General features: G+C 34.9%; 1 protein-coding gene across 2 annotated transcripts in view; it reads left to right on the top strand.

Moving 5' to 3' along the window:
* The window catches only part of LOC134797725 (uncharacterized), an 86568-nt gene extending 64614 nt beyond the window's left edge, over positions 1–21954 (top strand). For both annotated transcript variants that reach the window (XM_063770079.1, XM_063770088.1), the window contains 5 exons: positions 7537–7632; positions 14058–14193; positions 14613–14746; positions 16471–16687; positions 21262–21954. In XM_063770079.1, coding sequence (XP_063626149.1) covers positions 7537–7632; positions 14058–14193; positions 14613–14746; positions 16471–16687; positions 21262–21392 — 714 coding nt within the window. In that variant the 3' untranslated portion in view covers positions 21393–21954. The remainder of the gene's footprint in view (positions 1–7536; positions 7633–14057; positions 14194–14612; positions 14747–16470; positions 16688–21261) is intronic.
* Positions 21955–27754: the final 5800 nt, after the last annotated feature.

Genomic DNA, 27754 nt, shown 5'->3' with positions numbered 1-27754 from the left:
ATTTACATAATTATTATGAGCTCTTTGAAAAAAAATTGAAATAGTTATTTGTTTTACAAGGGGGCAAAGTTGTTGTTTAACCGCTAATATTGATGCCCGAGCAAGCGAAAGATTCCAAAATTGAACCACGAGCGTAGCGAGTGGTTCGAAAAATGGAATCTTGAGCGTTGCGAGGGTTTCAAAGCACGAGGGTTAAACAAAATTTGCCCCCGAGTGAAACACAAAATTTTTCACCACACCAATACGAAGCAAATATTAAATGTAAAATATCAAACAAAATCAAACCAAATCAAATTCAAATGAATGTTATTAAATATTTATCATCCAAAATCATCATTTAAAAGTCAATTCTACCAGCAAACATAAGAAAACAACTCAAAATTTGCATTTGATTACTTTGCCTCACATGCTATCAGTAATTCAAAGTGCAACTTTGCTATCCGTTTTTGAAGTGCAAAGTAAGCCTTTCCGAGCTGGTGTGGTGAAAATACTTTTTTTTGCCTTCCGAATAAACATTACCATGGTTACTTAAAATTAAATATTTGTCTCTTATTTCTTTCTGACGCCTCTGGACCTGGGATTTAGTGTTTGTCAAAAGTCAATATCAAACAGTTGGGTAATTATTTAAATGCCTCGTGTCTAAATTAATATTAAGTATTTACCTACATTCTGTTTTAGCAGGAACAAGAATTCGCCATATTTAATTGTTACGTTACGACCAAGCCTCGGAACCGGTTTTTTCTTCATACAAAAAATACCGGTATTATTACGTTCTTTTTCGTTCTTTGGTTTATTATTAAATATTTAATGGGGCAATCTAATAATACGAAGTTGTTAACTAAATACATAATTCAGTCCTACGTAAAGATCATAAAATAATTTAAAATATTGAGCTATTTCGGGTTTTACAAAAAAACCGGTTCCGAGCTAGTCGGACCAGCAGTCCATAGCTCGATATTTTTATTTCAAGTCGTGAGAAGCCACGTTTCTCGTTTCGTTACATTTGTCTTATTTAGGGGAGTAACAAAGGCAATTATTTTTTAAGAGTCACACGAACTTGCCGCCAAAATGCCACATACTCGTACAATCGAAGTTACGCTCTCATTTTGAAACAACATGCTTAAATTACATGAAACTTGCTATTTTCGTAACATGCATATATAATACATAATATATATACCTATGTCTGGTACAAGTTTTCATTGCTAAATTGCTATATAAGAAATAGAAAATATCTTTGTATTACAATTTGTAGTATAAAAAACCGATGTAGATACAGTCAGGAGTGTTGCTGTTTGTACGCAATAGATAAATTAAACACATAAGTATGGTCTTTTATGGTCAAATTCGATAAAACCGACGATCGTGCACTATTTAATAAACGCGAGAATGGCCTCATATCGCCCCAAATAATGGTTTACTCGTAATGAATAGCTGTAAAAGTACTAAATAAGAGAACGAAACCCTCTATTATTCAATTCCCTATAGTTGTCAATAAATCACAATTTAATATTTATTGTCAGAAACTTTGAGACGAACGTAAACTTATTGTGAAGTTGTGGGTCCTACTTTCGTGTAATATCAAACGATTGGGCTTTTTAATCTGACTCTTTTAAATGTTAAAAGACTCGTGTAAGTTATTGACTTCATTAATTTTAAAGCAGGGACCGTTACCGGTATTCTGACTACAGGTTATTATTGAGGTATAACCGGTGTAATTTGAATTTGGGTATTTATATCACTTAAGCTCCGAATAGAGGTATTCGAATACCGGTATTCAATAGTGTTATCGGTTTAGCCAATTGACAACAAATACCACTATTTGATAGTTTACTCCTAAAGCTATTACCGGTAATAAGTAAGTGCCAATACCGGTTGTAGTAGTACCACGATTCGTTCCTTCGCTACTCGTCAAGGACGTTGTCCGGCCCGCTTGTAAAGTTGTAAATACTTAAGATCCGGATCTTAGAATGCCCGTTTTCATGTTGGCTGGTAAAATTAGCTGTTAGGTGATGATTTTGAATGATAAATATTTAATAGCGTTCATTTGATTCATTTAATTGTTTTTTTTTTGTTGATTTAATTGTATTTTATTAAGTATGTAGTTTATAATCTCAAATATATGAGCGCCGATTAGACGTGCGCGCCGCCGCCATAAGGAGTCCGCGCGCCGCCGCCGCCGCCGGTAGATTAAAATGCGCGCCGAATATTTTTTATAAGACAGTATTATGCAGCGTTAAAATATGTAATAGGTTATAGTCCGATAAGAAATAGTTGAAATAGGCGCCACTTCCTACGTAACTCTCACATTTTTGACGTAAAATACTTACTTAAACATGGCAATAATTACGTATTCACGGAAATTTTTTGGTCATATAATTTAATTTCTACTATTTTATGTCGCACCAACACCATACTAACTATTTATTATGTGGCAGTACGATTTACATAAAAATGTGTTGTATGTACCATGTACCTAAAACACATTTACAAAGTATAATGTCCAGTGTTTTAACCGTTGTCGATTACAGGGCACTAGTGCCAAGTATGCGAAGAGTAAAATTATCACGTTTTCTGGTAGTTTTTATGAATATGAATATGAATTAAACAGAGGGATTTTAGGTGTTTCAAAACCTTTTAAAAAGTCATTACTTGTCGTATTGCAACGTAATGAACCAAATAGATAAAAAAATATTATTACGGTTTTTTTTTTCCTGTGCGTTCATCAAGACATCAAGAGACAGACCCGATTTCATTTGAGAAATTTCTTACGAAAATATTGATAAAATTGCATGCATTGTTGTATACCATTGCTCAGATGTTGCTGCATCCTACGATACCCCGCTAAGTTTGATTTAATGTTAATAAAATGACGCCAATGACTGGTAAAATTTTACCACCTACGAGCTGTAAAGCTTTTGGAAAAATATAAAAATAATAGGTTTTACTTTAGTTCATAACATAAGTTGACATTATCAGTAAGTGTATTTGTAATTAAAAATGCAATTATTCTATATTTATTAAAAAAAAACATGAATTTGACAAAAAAAACCTTATGCATATAAAGTACTGTATACTAACTAGGCAACGTCCAAAATACTAGACGTCTTTTCATTATGCGGCGTATCTTTTTATTTACACCGACTGGCAACATCCAACATATTTGACATACCTATGTTTTTTTCGAAACTATTATAAATAGATTTTTTTCATGATTTTTCTACAATAAACAACCACATAATAAGATAATAACACCAAAAAAATGATACTAACACAGTTTTTTGAGATTTTTTTTCCCTTGTCGATTTAAGGGTTAAGCATGGCTTTTCATTATACGTCTTAATATTGAAAAGTTGAAAAATTCCACGCCGCCGCCGTGGATTTTTTTCTGGCGCGCCGCCACCCAATTGTTTTCGACCGGCGCGCACGTTCTAGCGCCGCCCAATAGGCATTTAGCCGGCGGCGGTTCGCCGGTCATAATTGGTTGGCGGTGGCGGCGAATCGGCGGCGTAGCCTTGAAAACTTGGTTTATGCGAAGAGAATTCAAACCTTAATTCATTTAATTTAATTTCATTTAATTTATTGAATTATGGTATGAAAAAAGTTTTTCATGGCATTAACTGTAGATAAGCAGCATAATGAACATCTCTTTATATTGTGAGGTTACTGTTAATTGAATCTATCACTAATTCACTACACTTTATAAAACAAAGTCCCCCGCCGCGTCTGTCTGTAACTATATGAATGTATGTTTACGATGAACTCAAAACCTACTCAACTGATTTTCATGCGGATTTCAGCTATCAATAGAAAGATTTTTGAGGAAGCTTTAGTTTAGGTGTACAATTTGTTAAGGTTTTGTGTAATCCGTGCGAAGTCAGTGCGGGTAGCTATAGTCAAATATAATAGTTATTATATGTACGTATCGCCAGGAGAGGTGAATGATTACACACACTGCTCGCACAGACCACCTACTAATCGCAAAAATAGTATGAATGAATCAATGAGTGAATGTGACTTAAATGTACGATATTAAAAGCCTATAAAAACCCCTTCAAGAAACTTTTTTGCAGTTGATATCAACTTGATATTGGTACGAAATACGGAACCCTAAAAAGAATATTAATTTCAAAAATGTCTAAAAAATTGTATTGAACAACTATTTACAACTAATATTGCTCAAAGGTTAACTGGAAGAGATCCCTTAAAGGCATAAATTCGCCTTTGTACTAATGACGAATGTTATTTTTCCTGTTTTGTTTTGATTTTTGTACAATAAAGTGTTTTACTACTACTACTACTACTATATTAAAGCAGAAGGAGTTGAAAATAAAGTTCCAGTTAATCCTTGTTTAATATTCGCTGAAAGTTGTTGAGCATTAGACTTTTCTGAGTGAGCACTCTATGTATTTTTTTCTTTATGTGGTTTAATGCACGTAATGATTATTTTTAGATATAATTTTAATTTATATTTTTATTCGGTAAATAAAACAAAAATATGATATGAAATGTTTTCTTGATTTCTATTTAAAGTTAATTGTTTTTATATAAAGTACCATCTCTTAAAATATCGGTACCTAATTTGTTAGCACGTTATATAAAAGCAATAAATTCCCGATCAAACTAATCTGCATAGCATTTGCAACGACAACGTGTGTAAATATCATCGTTAATGTCAAAGTTCTATGAAAATATGACGTTTATATTATAATAACACTCCCTCACTTTGTTCTGTTCAAATCGGTGCAAAGTTAGCTTAGACAGACTCTAGTATCTAACAAGGTCACTCCGATGCCACACCGATAGCGCAGAATTTTGGCGGCGGCGGCGGCGCGAAAATTTTGGCGGCGCGGCGCTCATATTTCATATGGAAATGTTTTCTGGGATTAATTATTTTCATTAATTCATTCATTAACCTCGTGCCTTGAAACGGTCGCAACGCTCAATTTTACACATTTCGAACCACTTGCTACGCTCGTGGTTAAATCATGAAATCTTTCGCTTGTACAGCGATCAATATCAGCATGAGCAAAAAGAATAGATAGTAAGTTACATATGTCTTTGGCATGAGGACTTAACAACAACTTTAACCTCTTGTCGCAAAGTTTTTGGTTACTCTTTGATCAAGTGCAATGAATACCGGTATTAAATACGAAAACCATTACCGGTATACTGAATACCTGTTATTATTGAGGTATTAATGAATACCGGTATTTCATTATGTCAATTAGTGTACAAATAGCGATAAAGACAAAAACGGAATGACAGCAATACCTCTAATGCGAATATAGGTATAATATTTCAACCGGTATTCGTTTGACAGTTTTTATACAGGTATTTAATAAAACCGGTTATACGGTCCCTGTTTTAAAGGAAATGGGAAATAAACCTTATCAGTGGCTTTCTTTATATTTTTTTAATAATACCTATTATTATGGGCATAGTAACGGATGTACTTAGATTTATACATGTAAAATGACATGTTCGTGAAATCATTAAGATTAAGGGCGATTCATTAATTTAACGAGTTATTTTAAGATAAAATCAATTAAGTAGGTATGGCGTATTATACAATACCTATATGTAAATACATGATAAAAAATATAGCAATCACGATGCAAGTGTACTGCAGAATATTGTACTTATTCATAAATTATCAATATTAATCAAGTGTCAAGTGACCATTTACTAATTTGCGATCAAACCAATGCATAGATAATCAGTGTAACATGCGTTTTAGCACATACGCGAGATCAATGCAGATGTATTTGCACAACAATTGGCTCAATCACTGTTTCACTTCAATAGGGCGTCACAGTTTAACAATCTGGGCGCCGATTTTTGAATTTCGAGCGCTCGATTTCGTGTGGCTCCCTCCAATACTATCTCCACTACTAGGCATTTAAATTATTTTATTAGAATTGAAAACTAGTGGTCAATACCACTAGATTTCCAATTTCTATCGTTCATATTTCAAAACTTAGTATATAAATGGGCGCAGACGTCCCATTTGATCTCTTCGAGCCGAACCCGCGGAGCCACGCGCCTGAGGTCTATCTGCCGGATTCGAAAAGATATGGATTAAATGTATCAGTGTGAAATGTGACGTATTTGTTTGAAGAAATATCACATTGGACACTGACATATCTAATCCATATCGTTTCTAGATCTATTAATTGACGTAACTTAAAATTAGAACAGTGCCTTATGAATCACGCCGTGCTTGGTACCGTGCCGTGCTGAGAACAGGAATCGGCCACTGTGCGTACCTCCGAAAAAAATGGCAATGGTGTGATCAGGAATACTGCAAATGCAGATGCCCAAAGCAAACTGTTCGGCATATCGTCTTGGAGTACCCACTAATAAAGTACCTACGATGGCCCAATGGAAAATTTAAATACCGGTACGAGTGCAGCCATTACCTACTTGGACAAAATGTGGATTTAGATTATAAACTAGTTAATTAATGTACAGTGTAAAATAATTGCCATACGATAAATAAATAAATGCCGAGTATTTCAATGAGATTTTTTTTTTTTATAAAAATACCCCGATATGATGAAGTGTCATCTCAGGCCCAGAATATGGTATCTATAACCGTTTCACAACGAGAAATCAAAATCTGAACCGGGCTCTCGGAGAGTCATCCGAACTTTATACATAATGAAATTAATATTTTTCTGTATTTTTATTTATACAAAATACTTATTTATACACAGCACAACTAGCAATGGACTCACGAGAACTTTCCAAAGTTGCGAAACTTTGCACATGAGAATTTCTCGGTAACTTCTGAGAATGTTCTCGAGAACGAGAATTTATTTATTTATCGTAATTTATACCATGAATATTCACGATAGTTTAGGTGTAGTATCCTTACCCCCAGAAAATTCCGTCTTTTGGTCTACCGCTTCCGGTCAGAAAAATGATGACGGCCCGGCCAAACGGTCAGATCTAGGTGGGGGGTGCTCGACCAAATGTCATAGAGGGACCCTGGCGGTTTTTGACGCCGCCATGTTTTTTTCAATATGGTCGACTTTTTTTTTAATTTTTTCAAGTTTGTCCTAGCGCGCTGAAATTTTGGTCACGGAATCTCGGGGTCCCCTAGATACCTATGAAATTTTTTTTGGAAAAATAAATACAATTGCGGGAAAACTGGCCACTTTTATTTTGTATGGCAACTTTTAAACGGTGCGTGATAGGTGGGGGGTGCTCGACCAAATGTCATAGACAAAACAAACCCCGAGACAAAACAAACTGCATTAAAAAAAATCTAAATGGCAGACTTTTTTTTTTTTCAAGTTGGTATGAGCGCGCTGGGATTTGGCATGGCGGGAGATAGAGGCCTCTAGATTCCTATGACAAAAAATTTTTTTTGGAAAAAATCCAAGATGGCGGAACAATAATTTCCATGTTGCAGGAATGTTCTGAGAACATTCTCGAGAACGTTTCCGCTTTTTGGGAATATTCTGCAATTTGTACATTGCTAAGCACAACACAAACAAATACATGTCACTAATGGAATTATAATTTCAGGTTGTGTTCTACAAAGATGCGAAGCACTTCATGAGGTACATTAGAAATCGAGACCCCCCGTATGAGATCGTTCCACTAACTGGAGCTGTTATTGATGTAAGTAACCTGTACATACAGCAACACTCCTAACAGTACATCTGTGGACCTTATTACAAAAGGACCCACCTAAAGGGCCCACCTAAAGGGCCCACCTAAAGGGCCCACCGATGTAAGTACAGTTAACAGTGTGGGCGAGGGTAAGTACCATAGAATTGTGCGGCCTAAGCTTACATAATCGTATTGTTTTATAGGTATACTCTATTCCAAATAGGATTAAGTAAGCAGAAGGAAAAATGAAAGAAAATATCTTTATTAGCTAACTAAAAATGTGGTCTCTATGATTCGGTCAAATTGTGTTAGTTTAAAATCCCAACAAAAACATAAATGTGAAATGAGAGCCAAGTTCAATATTAAGAATATGTGTCGTTGTTGACTCGCTGACAAAAGAATTGAGATCTATATGGGTGCCAAGTTCTGTGTTATGTAGAAAATCCTGAAATTATAAAGGATTTGACTTGGCTAGTTTTTACCAACAAACCAAATTTTAGAAAAGTAGCCTATACGTAAAAACTAGCCAAGACAAATCCTTTATAATTTCAGGATTTTCTACACAACACAGAACTTGGCACCCATATAGATCTCAATTCTTTTGTCAGCGAGTCAACAACGACACATATTCTTAATATTGAACTTGGCTCTCATTTCACATTTATGTTTTTGTTGGGATATCATTACTTTTTGTACAGAAATTACTATAGTAGGTATTCATCATAAAAGCAGTTTGCCTAAGCTGAAAAGGAGACCCTCGCTAACGCGCGGTCAATTGTTAAAAAGTTTCAGTTTTCAGATTTTTTTCTTTTTTATACGCCTAATAGTCTACCTTCATGCCAAATATCAAGTTTCTAAGTGATCTAGAAGTGGGTTAGGTTTTTGGTCTATTAATATTACCTAATTATTTTTTTTACATCTAAATATCAATAATTTCCCGTTTACAGATTTTTCCCTCTATACAAACCTAATAGTCTACCTTGATGCTAAATATCAACTTTCTAAGTCATCTAGAAGTGGGTTAGGTTTTTGGTCTATAAGTATCAATTTTTTTTTATCGAAATATCAATAATTTCCAGTTTTCAGATTTTTCCCTCTATATATACCTAATAGTCTACTTTTATGCCAAATATCAAGTTTCTAAGTGATCTTGAAGAGGGGTTAGGTTTTTGGTCTATAAGTATAATTTTTTTTTTCTATCGAAATATCAATAATTTCCAGTTTTAAGATTTTTCCCTTTATATACAACTAATAGTCTACCTTGATGCCAAATATCAAGTTTCTAAGTCATCTAGAAGTGGGTTAGGTTTTTGGTCTATAAGTATTAATTTTCTTTTTTCCATCAAAATATCAATAATTTCCAGTTTTAAGATTTTTCCCTCTATATACACCTAATAGTCTACCTTGATGCCAAATATCAAGTTTCTAAGTGATCTAGAAGAGGGGTTAGGTTTTTGGTCTATAAGTATTAATTTTTTTTTTCTATCGAAATATCAATAATTTCAAGTTTTCAGATTTTTCCCTCTATATACATAATAGTCTACCTTGATGCCAAATATCAAGTTTCTAAGTCATCTAGAAGTGGGTTAGGTTTTTGGTCTATAAGTATTAATTATTTTTTTTCCATCGAAATATCAATAATTTCCAGTTTTCAGATTTTTCCCTCTATATACACCTAATAGTCTACTTTGATGCCAAATATCAAATTTCTAAGTGATCTAGAAGTGGGTTAGATTTTTGGTCTATAAGTATTAATTATTATTTTTTCCATCTAAATCTCAATAATTTCCAGTTTTCAGATTTTTCCCTCTATATACACCTAATAGTCTACCTTGATGCCAAATATCAAGTTTCTAAGTGATCTAAAAGTGGGTTAGGTTTTTGGTCTATAAGTATTAATTTTTTTTCCCCTCGAATTATCAATAATTTCCAGTTTTCAGATTTTTTCCTCTATATACACCTAATAGTCTACCTTGGTGCCAAATATCAAGTTTCTAAGTGATCTAGAAGTGGGTTAGGTTTTTGGTCTATAAGTATTATTTTTTTATTTTTCCATTTAAATATCAATAATTTCCACTTTTCAGATTTTTTCCTCTATATACACCTAATAGTCTACCTTGATGCCAAATTTCAAGTTTCTAGGCCATCTGGAAGTGGGTTAGGTTTATGATCTATATGTCAGTCAGTCACAAAAATGCTGGTTTTTAAACGATAATTTATCAGTAACTATTTGAGCTATGTTTATGAAATTTTGTATTTTGGACAAGCTAAGGGGCATGAATACATGTGCCAAATTTCATTAGTTTAGATTAAGTAGGTTTCAAGTTGTGAAGGGGTCAAAAGTGGCTCGAAATGGTTCGTGTAATATTACACACGGTTGCTGCGTCGCCAGTTCCTTTTTCTTTGAACTTAGCTGGACACGCTACCGCGTGTCTAGAACTAATTATTGCCAGCATTCAATGAATGTAGTATGATACCATATTCATGTTATGGCTAGATGAACTTCGACAAAATTAAACCGTTGAAAAACTTGCTGAAGTCCAATATAACATAGTACGTGATAGTACTGAAAGAAATCTTACACGGAAAATAACCTTGCAAGATTATTCTCCGTATAAGATTTATTTCAGTACTATCACGTACTATGTTATATTGAACTTCAACAAGTTAATACAAGAAAATTAATATAACCTTTTTTGTTAAGTAATGCAGTAAAACAATTGATTTTTGCAGATCACGTATAATTTTACACACTTTTATCAAAAAATTCACAGATTTCGTGCCTCACACGACTATCGAGCACATTGGAAATGAATCTACGGAATTCGAAAAAATATTGTCGCTGAGCGACGAGAAAGTCTGGATAAGGAAAAAGTTACAAAATAAAACTACAACGTTGAATGATAATTATTTTATTCTTAGACTAACACAAGTATCCTGGACATAACGCATGTGAACAAACAAATTGCAAAATTTCCACACGCGTATCCAAGTTTGAATAATTGTCGCCGTGGCGCATAAGTATAGGTACATATTTCATTTTTCGATTAATAAGCAGGATATATTAATGTTCAAAGTACAAGAAAATTATTACACGGCAAATCCGTAGTCAACTCGAGAAGTGGTGATCGGCAGCGGCCCATTTGCTGCAAGATATGAAATTTTCTTGACAGCAGTTTGACGCGACGAGAGATGACCATAACAGCGTTTGTCTATGTTGCACCAAACCTGAGTTCCAATAGGTACAGCCAGGGTTCAGCATCAGCTCTATCTTGGGTACTACTCTCCTAAGTGCTCATCGAGACGAGTCCGATGACCAAAACAGCGTGTGTTTATGTTGTATTAAACCCGAGCTCCACTAGGTACTGCCAGGGTTCAGCATCAGCTATCTGCTAGCAGCCGCCAGCAACATGCTGAGGTGAGACCATTTCGTGGCACTTTTTCTTTTTTATGTTTCTCTGTATAAGTTTTTATTTTGTGTCCCTCTCCCTCTCCCTCTCCCTCTCCCTCTCCCTCTCCCTCTCCCTCTCCCTCTCCCTCTCCCTCTCCCTCTCCCTCTCCCTCTCCCTCTCCCTCTCCCTCTCCCTCTCCCTCTCCCTCTCCCTCTCCCTCTCCCTCTCCCTCTCCCTCTCCCTCTCCCTCTCCCTCTCCCTCTCCCTCTCCCTCTCCCTCTCCCTCTCCCTCTCCCTCTCCCTCTCCCTCTCCCTCTCCCTCTCCCTCTCCCTCTCCCTCTCCCTCTCCCTCTCCCTCTCCCTCTCCCTCTCCCTCTCCCTCTCCCTCTCCCTCTCCCTCTCCCTCTCCCTCTCCCTCTCCCTCTCCCTCTCCCTCTCCCTCTCCCTCTCCCTCTCCCTCTCCCTCTCCCTCTCCCTCTCCCTCTCCCTCTCCCTCTCCCTCTCCCTCTCCCTCTCCCTCTCCCTCTCCCTCTCCCTCTCCCTCTCCCTCTCCCTCTCCCTCTCCCTCTCCCTCTCCCTCTCCCTCTCCCTCTCTTTCTATTTCCACCACCACAAGAATGCATAGATTGTCGAATAGTGCGTTATCTACGCCCGTCTCAAACAGGATAGATAGAGTTAGACCAAGAAAAATCTGCAACGATTTTGAAAGCCCACGCAGTGCAAGTGTTATTCTGCCGTCATAATCCCGATAATTCATAACAAACACCGATAACGAACTCTGCGAAACATGAAGTCATAAATGTCCTGTGAAAATTGTCGTTCTGACTTTTTGACTATTTTAAGGTTAGGCTACAGGGCAAACCCTTAACCCGATCGTCTTTGTTTTAGGCTCAAATTGTAGCTGACTAAATTGTCCAGAGCCGTTTTTCTCAAATTTTTGATATCATTCTTCGTTTCCAAATTATCGAGCACCAAAATCAAAAATTCGGAAAAAATTGAATTTTATTTTCACTATTTCGACCATAACTTTTTTTGTTTTTGACTTTCTCGAATAATTATTTTTGCACCTTACAGCTCTCGTGATTATGCGTCTTTTGAGCCTAATTTTTAATATCATATCTTCACAACTTTCCGAGATATAAGGGGATCGCACTTTTTCGTGAAATCGGACCGTATACTGGAGCGAACGAAAAGACATTTCCAATGTCAAAAAAATGACACACTCTTACTTTCACTGTTACTGTTAATTTTTACAAATTCCACTAAAAAAACTAATTGATCGTTTTAAACTAATTTATCTGCGTTCCGCATAGTTGGTAAACATGAAAGGTAAAAAAAAGAATACGGTTGAGAATTTAGCTGGAAAGGAAAAAGATGTATCTATGAGGCGAATATAATGGACGATGGTGGTTGACAATTTGGCGAATGATACCTAAATTTTGAACCGCTTGTTTATACCGCCCGTCAAGCGAGGCTTTTGAATTTTGAGGAGTTGTAGGAAGAAAAAAAAAGAGGTATGCGGATCACAGATATTAACAAATGGCGAAACAAAAATATGGCACAAAAACACAAAAGCACAATAATTAGGTGGTTATAAAAAAATTGGGATTAGAAAAACTATCGCTAAAATTAAGATATTGCAGTCTTGAATTTCAGTTAGGAAAGGGGACAAAGGGTAAAGGGGACAAACGTGGAAGCATACGCAAGGGTGCCGACAGCTGGATCCAAATCCAGTTGCATATAGCATGGATGGCGCACAAGTTGGTGTCCGCAAAACAGGCCTGACGAGGCAAACCTCACTCGCCTCCTGGAAAGCGCTGATGGTAGGCAGTAGACGGGACGGTAACGATGGGGCCACCTCACTTCATCAGTGCCCGGCACCGATACACGCTCGGCTTGGTGGCCAACTGTCTACGAGGAGCGTCTCTTCCCTGACGCCGATTCATGCACGGCTTGGGTGGCCAACTGTTTACGAGGAGCCTTTCCGCCCGTGGATTTACGCGCACTTTAAAAACTTCGGGTTATATATCAAATCTGGTTAAAAACAACCCGGGAGCACAAACCACTTTTTCACACAAAATTCACAAGCCATCTGCCAAAAAACAAATTCAATTTTTTCTTTCTCGAACATTCCGTCAAAATTTAAATTCAAAATAATCGCAAATATGCATTTTATTTTTTTACAAACGGCCAGTAGCGTTTCGCTACAGTAAGTATTAACTTGTTGAAGTTCAATATAACATAGTACGTGATAGTACTGAAATAAATCTTATACGGAGAATACACTTGCAAGGTTATTATCCGTGTAAGATTTCTTTCAGTACTATCACGTACTATGTTATATTGGACTTCAACAAGTCTTTCAACGGTTTAATTTTGTCGAAGTTCATCTAGCCATAACATGAATATGGTGCGTCATATCAAAAAAATGAATATAACCTGTTTTGTTAATAATTTAATAGGGATTATTTCTTACCTTGACACTTTATTCCTAACTCCAATACTTATCTCAAAAATTTAAAAAAACCGTCAATCGGGACATATTTCATGCTAAAAGAGGGGGTTGCGGAAGGGGGAGGGCATGGGACACTAGTGTGCGTAAAGCACCATACCCAAAGGTATCATACTACATTCATTGAATGCTGGCTATAATTTGTTTGTCTTCCCCATACATTAGAACACAACTTGACCGAATCATCTATTTGCCGTTTAGTTGATAAAGCAAAACATAAGCAGAATAAAACTATCTGTCAGTAAGACAACAACATTAATTTACTGATTTATACAGAAATTTATTGGTTTATAAGAAAAAACACAATTCTCCATGCAGTCTTAAGAAATAGTGGGCGATAATATTTTTTTTAGTACCTATCTTGTTAGTTTTCAGGTTAATTTTCTCTTATAATAATTATTACCAATTAATCAGGCTATCAATAATTACCTACTTGTCTAAAATAAAAAAAAATAATTTGGATTTATGCACACCTATGTACCTATTTCTCGTTTTCCACATTTGCTTTAACCATTCGTATTTTATTTCAGATAGCAACCGTATCCTCTACCACTGTGACGTTAGAAAAATTAGATTTCCCGGCCTCAGGATCATACGCTTGTGAGATTGCCTTAGATTCGCCTTTATACTCAAAAGTCTCTAGAGTATATGAACTCAATATTATTGGTAAGTTAGCCTTATACAATATACAACTTTAAGAGAAAGAAAACTATTACTGAACTTACATCTAATAAATGTAGGTGCGGCATAACACCAACCTTATCCAAGGTTTCGAAAACTTTTTGCGAAACTATAATTGAGTCGCTTAACTTCAAACTCGGGTAAATCCATCTGTCAGATTTTGCGATTTTGGTATTAAGAAAAGGTAATAGGGCAGATCTTTGCTGAGAGGGTCGAATGTATTCACCCGAGTTTGAAGTTAAGCGACACAATTCGAGCTTCAATTCATTGTTCTTTCATATTTGTTATGGGACTACCGCATCTTGTTTTTTAGAATCCGAAAGGTCTCATAACAACAAATTGTACTTAAGAAATTATTTGATCAACTTGTATCACAAACAACTAATTATTCCTATTATTTACAGTGCGTCAGAGGTATCGGCCGAAAATAAAGATTAAAAACAAACGTTTTTCACCTAATGACTTTCTGGATGCCACCTGCCACAGCGCCCCCGCGCACCCCGCTCCGCACCTCACCTGGTTTATAAATAATGTCAAGGTAAAGTTTAGGTAGAACTCCACAAGTTTAAATAAGACTGAAGTTGAACGTTCTGTGTCACTGAACACCTTCGTCCCTCGGAAGGAAAAAGTAACCGCTGACTAACGACCTCACTTGAAGAGAACTTTTACTGTAGCAGATGTCGAGTACCATTGACCGGGGTGACTTTAAAATTCTAGTTTTTTAGCCATAATACATATTTATGCGAGATTTTTTACAGTAGGTGAATATGAATATATAGTAATCTAACTAGTTACAGGAACATTTTCAGTAAATAATGAATAATGGTAATTCTATGGCCGTTTTAAATCTATCAAAGTAACCCCAAATTTTCTAGAGTCACCCTGGTCTACGGTAACGAAATACGGCGGATTGTAAAATATGTGATGTACATTTCAGATTATTATGGTATTTATAGTACGTATCGATTATTCCACGTTAAAAACAATGGATTAAAATTCCCCATTCTGAAATGACTCATTTATTTTAACATTTTGTATAGATTTTATCAGACATTTTATGTTGACGCTAATCAGATAATGGATTCGGGCCAAATTAACATGAACTACGAATAGCTTTAGAATTTAGTCGTCGACAGAAAAAAATATTTAGTTAAATTACGTTTTAAAATATGTAAATTTTTTGACATCAGTAAAATACGAACTACGTTTTACCACCAAAAATCGGATTATACACTATGCGCGTTGTTAAAGATTATTACGCGCTCTTTTTCAGATTGAAACCTTTTTCAGGGAAAGTTGAAAAGCCCTCAGTTCCAGGTAAACGAGAAACGAGTAAAATGTTATTACGGGCATATGCAATTTGTTCACCCAGCCGCTCTAGTTAGCCGGGCCGTATCCTGCTCGAACCCGAGCCGCGATTTTATCGTAACATCGCTATCTGCGGCCGACGTAACTAGTCAAAAGATACTCCTTGCATTGCAGCGTTCATTTATTTGCCTTATTTTTAATGTAACAACAATTTTGTATTACGTACCTACTTTAGACCCTATTTGAAAGCATTATAATCGACTACTTAATATGAATAAAATCCTTGAACTATGTAAGTCGTAATGTACTTTGTGTAAAATTTAAAGAAATCATTATCATGTTCTGAGATAATTAAATTATTTATCATATTTTGTTTAAAGTAACGATCCCAAATTTTCTTGTTTGAAATAAGTTAGTATTCTTTGATTTCTGACAATGAATAATGGACTGAATAATAGACGATTCAACCTTCAACCTCATCGTTCACAGAGATATTATTTGAATATACTTAGGTATATCAATCAATAGGTATAATAGCAGGACTTAGGTCCTGCTATTATAAGTATACATATTGATTGATTAGAAAAAAAAATACAATGATTCATATCAAATATTTATTGAAGAACTAGCATTACTATTTCAAAAATATAAGTACTAATTATATGAGGACAGCTAATAATTTGTGGTTTTGATAGGTATTAAACAACATGTGCCCAAGCTCTATCACTCTTTCATGCCTAATTTTATTGTCGATTGAGTGGTATTTTTTTTGTTTTTTAGTCTACTTCCTTACAAGAACTACCATCTCTCCGCAGCTTCTTCTGCGTAGAATTAGTGCCTAATATAAATAGTAATTTCAAACATTATAATCGCTAAGGAGTCGTTGAAATACGATTGATTGATCTTCGATTATTAGATCGATTAGTTTTATTAATGCTTTAATGGTAACGACAGGTAGACGAGAAGTTGACGGTCCCGCACGGCACGACGCCGGTGCACCGGCGGCACCACGGCATGCAGCTGAGCCTCACGTCGTCCTCGCTGCATTTCCCGTTGTCTGAGCTCGAACGCACACCCAATCAGACTGTCGAGATCACCTGCCTGAGTACCATCCCTAGTTATGCGAGCGTGGTCGACGGGTTTGCTGATATTCAAAATCACACAATTTCCAGTAAGTTTCTTTTTTTGCTAAAATTAATCAATCAATCAAAAATATACTTTATTCATGTAGGCCTAGCAACAAGCTCTTATGAATCTTAATTAATCTTAATCTAATTATCAGAGCAATTTATTGATGTTAATATTATTCCATAATAAATCCTTTGTGAGTTTGCAAGTACAGCAAAGTGCGTCACAGAGATATTAGTGGACCGATTTTTCTTCTTCGTGTGTGCCTAAAAACAATGATTTTAGGCACACACGAAGAAGAAAACTAAAGCATAAGCTCTAAAACAATAATATAACACCAGCTAACAATTTCTTAGTTCATTTGATTTAAAACTAGTAGTTCGCCCCGAACTGAGAACTCGCAGTTAACCAAAAATTATTATAGAGCGATTGACTTTGTTGCACCTACTTAGGTATCGTATAGTGCGACATAAAATAGTAGAAAATAAATGAGAGCACCACTTTCTACGTAACTGTCACATTTTTGACGTAAAATGCTTACACATGGCAACAATTTAGTATGGACATTTTTGAGTTCCATTTTATTCAATTTCTAAGTACTATTTCATGTCGCACTATACTGCCCAGGCGGCGTAGCACGGTCGCGTTTTTATCCCTTGTCGCCATGCCTGTCACGTTCTAACAAGTATGTAAGTGCGAAAGGGACGCGCATAGTGATAGTCGATAAAAATGGAACTGTGCTGAGCCCGCTGCTAAGCCAAAGATCGCTATCTCAAAAGAAAATTCATTGCTAACTTATTAATACAGTAAAATTATACATTTTGCGTTTGCGTCAAATCCGGTAGTTCTGATTTTTTGCAGGCTTGTTTATGATGTTGGCCCAATGAATAATCCAAGTTTGTGACCACGAGCGCCGAACGCAACTTTGTCAAAAATCTAATAAACCGCAATTTTTTTTAGATTTGGGCGATTATAACCCTGAAGTACTAGTTTTTGATAGTAACTTCCTAGGGCGTTTCTATAGTAGACTAAATTTGCTACAATAAGACACTAGAATTGTCTCTGTACATCTAATATTTTCCAAGATGAAGCCTTTCAAAATTTTATAATTTTACGTCAGTTCTTAGCTATAATGTAAGGGTTAGGTTGGTTATTTATACGGAATTCATCACCAGCATGTTCTACAAAATATTTATTTTGTAACTGATGTAAAATTATAAAATTTTGAAAGGCTTTATCTCGGAAAATATTAGATGTACAGAGACAATTCTAGTGTCTTAGTGTAGCAAATTTAGTCTACTTTAAAAACGCCCTAGGAAGTTACTACCAAAAACTAGTACTTTAGGGTTATAATCGCCCAAATCTAAAAAAAATTGCGGTTTATTCGATTTTTAACAAAGTTGCGTTCGGCGCTCGAAGTCACAAACTTGGATTATTAATTGGGCCAAAATCATAAACAAGTCTGCAAAAAATCAGAACTACCGGATTTGACGCAAAAGAGCCAGGTTACAAAATTCGACAAAGTTACTGGATTATATACTTTAGTTTCTATTACTGAGAATTCCATTTGCAAAATCATTTGTTTTTGAGATAGCGCTATTCGGCTTAGGAGGGCAGTATAGGCGGCAATAAGGTGGCAATGGATCAAAAATCGCCTGGATTTATTGCAAGGTCTGTGGAGCCCTTGACTGATAGATTGAAGCAAAGAGTAATATGTATAATATATAGGACAAAGAGAGCCCTCTCGTGGAACTTTTTTGCATCCATTTTGAAGTGCCATCTGTAATTATTAACCAGAAATATCAACGTCAATATCAGGGGGGGAGAGGCATAAATAGCGTCTAAGTATGTTGTGAATGTAAAAAACTTTGAAGAAAGGCTTCAGGATATTTATTAATACACGAAAACAGATTAGATACTTTTAAATTGACTGTTGATGTAAATAAATTACCTATCATACACGGCTGGAATAACACACAATTGACCACGAAACACAATTACACGCAGCAGGTTGTGAATCTACCCGCCATAATCTTTTTAATTTTTTGGTAATAAAGTTCTCAGCAACTGTGATAGCGTATGAAAACTTTGTTTCTTTTAACATTGTAAAACTGAAAGTATTTTTATTTATCTGAATTATGTAGTAGTACAGACAATAAAAGGGGTGCTATAATATTTTTAGTTTTATTTGACAAAGTTGTTTTTTTGGGACAATCGCCTCCGTGGCAACGATGGCCATAAATAATCTGTTCTAACAGATGTTTTTTTGTTTGATCCATGCCTTAGATACAAGACTTTTAAGACGTTCTGACGAAATAAAGTGAAGCCATATTAAAAAAAAAGTTTAGCGTTAAGTAATATAGATGTCGTAATTTTTTAGAATAAAGTGCTTTATATACAACTGTCCCTCCCCTAGATTTAAGTCATCATAGAAATCATAGAGATTAAAATAAACTGTATCTGTGTTAAGCCGAAATATTTCCTGTCAAATGTCAAATACCTATAATTATGTTTATATTATTTTATTTTTATCTTGCTAATTATTTCAAAAAGGTAAATTTAAAAACGATATTATAAAAGTGCAAACCGAGCACTTTCATTTGATACTAAATTCGACCATGTTTTTTGCAAATAAAATGACCAGAATAGCTAGGCCCCTCACAAACAGCTTTTTGGCCTTCTAAGCTCTTCTACCTCAATAATCCCTTAATCGAGCCTGCTCATAATTTAATGACTAAAATATAATGTCCTCAACTACACGTTTACCCAATTTCATTTAAATTAGAACAAATTTAATTAAGTTCTTGAGTATCAAACTATCTTCTGACAGTTCAGCTTAAAAACATCGAAATGCCGGGACGTGCCGCTAGCCAGCCGCGTGATCCAAGTCGAATGTAAGAACTTCGCTTCGCTCGTTCGATAAAGTCATATAGTTCAGTCATTATAGATTTTGACCTGTGAATAATCAGTTCTTGGATTTTATTTTCGTTGGTCCCTCGCGGGGGTCACTGGGAGTGTAAATTCAAAAAGTAGACTGAATCAGGCTCCTGTGTATATTCAAAAAACGGTTTTTCTTGAATAACTCGGCCATTTTTGATTTTACAGTAAAGATGATGAAAATATTTAGAATTTGTCGCTTTTTTCAAATTTAATTTCCAATATCGATCCTACAAGAAAAATTGTGAGGACCAAACTTATAGAGAATCAAATTTCCTACAATTTTTGTCCTCACGGATTTACTGTAAAATTAAAAATGGCCGAGTTATTCAAGAAAAACCGTTTTTGAATATACACAGGAGCCTGATTCAGTCTACTTTTTGAATTTACACTCCCAGTGACCCCCGCGAGGGACCAACGAAAATAAAATCCAAGAACTGATTATTCACAGGTCAAAATCTATAATGACTGAACTATATGACTTTATTTTAAATCAAATGAACTAAGAAATTGTTAGCTGGTGTTATATTATTGTTTTAGAGCTTATGCTTTAGTTTTCTTCTTCGTGTGTGCCTAAAATCATTGTTTTTAGGCACACACGAAGAAGAAAAATCGGTCCCCCCGAGGGACCTACGAAAAAAAAATCCAAGAACTGATTATTCACGGGTAGGGTCGGTTTTTTGGATATAATGACTGGACTAATATAAGTACAATATGTTAATCAATTAGGTACCTATCATATACATATACTCATAGGAATTGACGAAGAAAAAACTTAAATACCTAAAAAGGCTCACCCGGTTGCCAATTTACAAAGACTTGATAATTTGTTTATTTTATAAATATGTATGTATTTATAAATACATTTTTACTTTTAATCAAAACAAATAATAAACCAGTAAGGATTTAGAAGAGCCTACCGGTATGAAAGTAGTAAATTTTTTATATGTTAAGATCATATTGGTATGATCCGACACAGCATTAAGGGATATCAATACAATAAGATCAGGGACTTACGATTTAGACGTTTATTGCTATTGCAATTCTTTGTTTATTATTTCAAAGACGATATTCCCTTATATTCAGACCACTTCTGGATTGCAATAAAACGAAGGCCTATAATAATGTGGAATAATGTATCAGGAACTTATGTAATAACTTTCTTATATCGTTATTGCGTTTGCTACTTCTTTATAATTTAATAGGTTTTTCATTTGAACTAAATGAGAAAGCATAAAACAATTGATATCCTAACGCAGAGAGCATTATAATAATGATGAGCGTAATCTTGTGCAAAAAATTTAGGTATATTTTGTCCTCGTAAGACCTAAGCCAATTTTTGCGCTTTTGAATTCGGAACTTTCTTTTTCTATCAGTTCAGAGTTCAGAGTTCATAACTCGAATTTAATTAATATTTGTACAATTACGCGGGGACTTACGAGGTTAACTTGTATTTTGCTGTCTACTTATTTTAATTAACAAAATGCTCAGGAACAAGCTTAAAGCTTAACAAAGCATTAAATGAATGAAGTGGTTGGTAAAGTTAAAAAGAACATAATATTTAGTTAACGGGCGACTACATGTTGCTTCTCTTTCCATTCGGTTATCCGCAAACTTTAAATATTAACTTAACTACTTATAGTTAGTAGGCAGTTATTGTATTTAAGCGTCCATTTCCAGTGAACGTGTTTCGCATCGAGCCCGCGCCCACGCAGCTGCCGGTGATGATCGTGAGCCCCGAGAACTCCTCGTCCCGAAGCCACGCCGCCCGTATAATAATCGTCTTTATGTTCTTGGTGTATCTTATCTAACTTGTAACACTTCATCGCTGTAGTGAATACATATAAATAACTGTGGTAGGAATTGAATGTATTGTCGGAAGCAATGTGATTTCTTTGGTATATTAATTTATTTTTTACTATGGATATTTCTATTTTACTCAATTCTAGGCAGCTACTAAATAATATTATGGACAATTACTCTAAAATGCAATTAAATTAGTATTCAAAAACAGTGTTGTGAAATGACTACGTACTTAATGTATTTCTATTTATATTGAGCTTACTAATAGCATCATCATAAAGCTATCAAGCACCAAGAAATGGAACTTGTAACTATTTGGGTTACTCAATCATTCTGTTTGCTCGTCCCTATTAATAGGGAGCTTCATGATAATTATCTTTTGTAAATTTAAATTTTTCACTTTCTTACGCAATTATGAGACTGAATTAGGAAGTTAGCGATTTTAAAATGACCTAACCAGCCCTATCCCCAAAGCTAGAAGTCCCTATACATGTCCTTACTTATCTTATAGAATAGTATTGTGGCAAAAGCCATTTTATAGATATAAATGGCGAACACAAATCATATTTTTAAGCCAAAAATAAAATATATCAACCAGATTCCATTAAGGAAAACTGTAAAAATGCAACATAAATCTGGTATAAAATGATGGCAATGCATTTAACCACTCGCTCCTTCATTACTGAGCCTCTTAGTTTTTTTTTGTCGTAATATAGATTTTTGTCTTTTTATGTCATAATATGGGTGTTCGCTGTTAATCCTAATAAACCACATATATTATATAGGATAATGAATTGTAAGTTTTGTTTAACTTTGTTGCCGATTTTTGTAATAAATTTTCGTATTGAATGTTTATATCAGCTTAGCTATTTTAAGTGAGAACTAGGAGCAATCGTGTAACAAAAACATATCATGACTAGGAGTGAGTAATTTGTATCAAATTTATATGTGTTGTGGGGTGAAAATGACAAACAAAGAGATAATTATGGATAAATGCTTCTTGATAACGACGACTAAATAAGTGTTTGTCAACAAATGTTACTATGTACATTTGTGCGTTTGTTTTGTATGCTTAGGGAATTTATCAAAATTTAACCCACAACTACGCAAACGTCACTAAGTGCCACTTTCACCATCCCACTAAACCGGGGTTAACCGGTTAAACCGTTAACGCAGTGTCAAATTGTACTGGTAATCATGGTAACTCCAGGTTGAACCGGATAACCTCGGGTTAGTGAATGGTGCAAGTGGCCCTACGGACCGTAATAGAACAGCAGTTGCTGTTCCGTTGGATAGATCTGTTTACTTGTTGTTCTGTTGCAGTGAAGCTGCACTTACGTTTTAGTACACATTGAGTACCGAGAACCCGCTCGGCGGGTTCTCTGTTCGTAGTCGCTTTCCTCTACAACGCGGGAAAACGCTCGGATCGGCTACGAGCGTAGCGCTACGGAAACGTTGGCAGTGAATATGCTGAAACAACTATAGACATTTTGATAAGATAGCTGACACGCCTGGCCGACCGCGTAAACTGTTGCCAGCTTTCTTACATAGATATTTTTGGCAACAACAATGAAAGTTCGGTGCCGAATGTGTCATTAAACTCATTAAGTATATTATTGATGAGGATAAGATACATCATGACCATGGAAATCAAGTTCTATGGACATCTCGCCACTGGAAAAAAATGTCGTAATGCATAATATTTAGGACAAATAAATAAAGCTTAATGCTACAAAAATTAAAACGATACAATAAAAAGCATGTCATCGTGGACAAAACACTTATAAGTGAAAGAAATTAAATTGTACGTATTCTGTTTGTACAGAAAGGCAAATGAATATTAAGAAATTCCCAAATTTTATTAAACTCACAATGTAGGCATTATTAAACAGGTATGTGACGGCTCCTGTTCCTTGCTACCTTCATAGAAAATGCTGAATGTATTTACAATCAAAGATAAATAGTAATGTTTATAATTTGGATGTCATTTAAAAAAAAAACTACACCGCAAAATACATTATTTTTAATTTGTGAGCTCGTTGTACCTCACCACTAAATTAGATTTGTTTACAACGGCAATTTAGTAGTTGCTTTTTACAGTTTTTTTACCTAAACTTAGATACAGTTAGCTAAGTGTACCTAATTTTATGTATTAAATTCGTCTAGAAAATTTCCTACAGGTAACTAAACATACCTAAGGTTATTTGAAAATAATTACATTAGGTTTTAAAAATACCAAGTGACTTTTTTCAGACGAATGTCTCATTTAGGTACACATTGTCCGAATTCGAACCGAAGATAGTAGTGAATTTGCCTAAGTACCTAGATTGAAATCAATAAACCAAATGAAAATGTTTTGAAAGCTAAAAGTTATGGCCTGCTATATTTAATTTTATTATGTAATACCGATACCTACCAATATTGCTTCTTATTCTGTCTATATTTGTTTTTCATACAATTACCATTGAGTTATTATTACCATAGAGAAGCCAAACAATGAAATTGTCGTAATCGCATTCTGTATCACGCGACCAAAGCGCTTACGGCCGTAAAATTTTTGGCGCTTACGCGTTTAGGTCACGAGATTCACGCTCCCCTCCTATGGTTTGTTGTCAAAACAACAACAACTTATGGCGCAACATTGTTTCTCTGTGCCTGTTCTATACGTTAGTAATAATAGTTCAATGATAATTACATATCTACTAATTGATATTCAACAAAAACGGTATCATTCAAACAAGTCATATCTAGTAAAGTTTATACTTATAGTTGGTGAATGTTTGGACAATAGTTTTACGTTTTAGACTTACTTAGGTATATTTAGCAAAGCTTAAGTCACCAGTCATATTCAATCCAGAGAAACCAAATAGCGATTCAGACAAAAAGTATGTGCCTACGTAAAACCCATACATACCTACTTGTAGATATTGCTTATGTAGCTTTAATTTCCATTTAGCCACCACATTACACCGTATTAATTACTAAAATCCCCCTGAAAATTAAGCTTATAAAAATAACATTTAACTAATAATTTGGCAGTAATGTGCTTCTCCACAACATCGGCTATTTCGAACATAATACCTATACGGATATTGTTTTTATATATAAATTACCTATTACAAACGGGTCAATATAAAGGTAGCGTTAGTAATGATGTTCGCGCTGATGTTTCCTTAGAGAATCACGTGGCTGTATGTACTGTATTTCTATATTGATGAAGAAATTCATGCAGGCTATCGATGTCTTCCTTATTGCTATACACTCTTTTTATAAATTTTAAGTATACTGTAAGTTAGATTGTATAATGATTAGAATTGTGAATTACAAATGGATATGACAAAAATATTTTAATGTATGTACTACATGGACATCAATGCTTAATAGCGTTGTTATATGTTAGACTATTACTGTCAATTACAATATACCTACAAAAAGTTGGTAACTGACCGCTATATTTGAGGTTTAATATCATTTCTTTTTTTGTAATTTTCGGCAAACCCGGCCCGATATTGGATTATTTAATCGAGTCAATCAAATTCTGACTGAAACAGCCCTCCACTGGATGTGAAATATATGTGAATTTGACTCATTAAAGTTGCAGGTGTGATATGCTATATTTTCAAGTAAATTTATAAACAAAGTTGACAATTGGGCATAATATGTAGTACATATAGCTACATTATACTGTCATTTTGATGAGTGGAATCGTTCCACAGATTTCTCAAACAGTGGTAAGAGAGGTTACGAAAGATTGTGCTCCAATTATATATTTTGATAAAATGGAGTCTTTATATCAATATCACACGTATTATCTAAAATATTGATTTATTTATTTACAAGTAAGTAGGTAATTAAAATCTTGCTCTATGCAAATGAGAACTCTTGTAATTTTTTTTTACTTTCTTCTACAACAATATTTAAATAATCTTGGTAAAGTAACTGAAAGTAACTAAAGTACTTAGCCATGAAAATTGCTACTATTTTTGAGATTATGCACTAAAATAAAACATCATTTAAGTATTAGCACTTATAGAAACCGGTAACTTATAATGGAAAATTTTATAGGTACGTAAAAATATAACAAAAATTTACTTTTCGATTTAAATTTCCAATTAAAAATAATTGGAACAACTTTGATGAACGCTTATGAAATGGAAGATTAGTTCAATCTATACGTACCTATTTAAAAAATATGGCAAAGATAGTAGGTATTGGAAAATTGAGTAGGTAGGTATAATTTGTCGTTATGAAACCAAAATTGTTGGTGTGGATAAAATATAGATGTTTATTGGTCGTGTTAAAATTATGATATTATTTTTTAAGTAATTGTAAAAGATTTAAAAAAAATACTCACTTGGTTTTAAATTAAATTTATATTGTGTAATTAATTGAACATTTTTTCGCATCCACTTAAGTACATATTAAAATATACATGGAAAATTCTAAACATAATTTTACGTTGAAAATACCTACAACTCAAAATGAAAGCCAACTTTTATACAGAGCCTAAGTAGGTAATTAGTATTTATTAATAAGTCTGATAAAATGAACGAGATTAAAACTAATAAAGGGATTAAAAATCTGATCACATCAAATACTCAGAAAGTTCGTCTCTAGTGTAAGTCCTATGCATACGACTACATTGTGTAACGAACACCCCAAATATGTAGCTGGTTTGTTAGTGCACACCGTGTTTGTATGGGGATCTTGCACTTTGAGACTATGCGCTGAAACTTGGCACAGTTGATTGTTAGCTGGTCTTGAGCAGATACCGACCGGGAGCCGTCGAGAGCCACCTCTCATTTAGTGGGGGGAGGGGGGGAAGTTCGACGCTGCGGCGCTTCACTTGGAGCAACATTTCTCTAAAACTATACCTATATATCATTTTCGGATAAATTGAGGATGAGGAATCTATTTTTAGAACAAATACAATGAACTTTCTAACAAAAAAAAAAAAATTAAGTAGAAAAGACTAAAAAACGTATTATAGTTTTTTTTTAAATCACCACATTTTTTAAAGAAGCGCTGGTGGCCTAGCGGTAAGAGCGTGCGACTTTCAATCAGGAGGTCGCGGGTTCAAACCCCGGTTCGTACCAATGAGTTTTTCGGAACTTATGTACGAAATATCATTTGATATTTGCCAGTCGCTTTTCGGTGAAGGAAAACATCGTGAGGAAACCGGACTAATCCCAATAAGGCCTAGTTTCCCCTCTGGGTTGGAAGGTCAGATGGCAGTCGCTTTCGTAAAAACTAGTGCCTACGTCAAATCATGGGATTAGTTGTCAAGCGGACCCCAGGCTCTCATGAGCCGTGGCAAAAAATGCCGGGATAACGCGAGGAAGAAGAAGAAGACCATTTTTTTTAAAGAGTAGCAGGAATCTGATAACAAAAAATACAGTCGTAAAGCTACACTTATTACGTTTAAAGTCCTAGCGAAAAACAGTAGCACTTATTTTATAAAAAATCTGAAACAGATTATTTACGTAACAGATATTTTTTTGCTGTAGGCTACCGTTTACGAGTTATTTATGAAAAACTAAAAAAAAACGATTGTAGAACAAATTATAAGTAACTTTCCCACCTTAATAATATTTTGCATTGAGATCACTCTGACCCACGCTTAATAATTTTTTATCTCTCATTTATCAACAGATTTGTATAATAAACTATTTTTTTAAACGTTATAAGTGTAGCTTTACGACTGTATTTTTTGCTTTCAGATTCCTGCTACACTTTAAAAAAAATTGGCGATTAAAAAAAAACAAAAATACGTTTATTAGTCTTTTCTACTTTATTCTTTTTTTTTGTTAGTAAGTGAATTGTTTTTGTTCTAAAAATAGACTCCTCATCCTCAATTTATCCGAAAATGATATATTACATGCCCTAATATGTACAGTTTTAGAGAAATGTTGCTTCAAGTGAAGCGCCGCAGCGTCGAACTTCCCTCCTCCCCCCCACTAAATGAGAGGTGGCTCTCGACGGCTCCCGGTCTGTATCTGCTCAAGACCAGCTAACAATCAACTATGCCAAGTTTCAGCTCATAGTCTCAAAGTGCAAGGTGTCGTGCCCTAAAAAACCAGCTAAAACGCATTGTTAGACATACTTATACATACAGGCACTACTGGCCGCGTAGCCAAGATGCCATTCGCTTACGCTCCGTAGCGATAGAAACGCAACGTAATATGGAAGAGTGATAGAGAGACATAATGCTTTTCGTTGTCGAAGGCATAGCGATTGTAACCTTGGCTAGGCCGGCCGGCTGAGTAGGTAACAAACAGTGTTTGATGTTTAAGAAACCTTCTTGAAGTATCCTCTGATCTTTTATAATGTATTTTTCAATTCAGTTTCAAACAGAGACAAAGGATATCCG

This window comes from Cydia splendana, chromosome 1, assembly GCF_910591565.1.
Source record: "Cydia splendana chromosome 1, ilCydSple1.2, whole genome shotgun sequence".
In the NCBI taxonomy this organism is placed as follows: Eukaryota; Metazoa; Arthropoda; class Insecta; order Lepidoptera; family Tortricidae; genus Cydia; species Cydia splendana.
The sequence above is the reverse complement of the archived record's forward strand: the minus strand, read 5'-3'. Positions and strand labels throughout refer to the sequence as shown.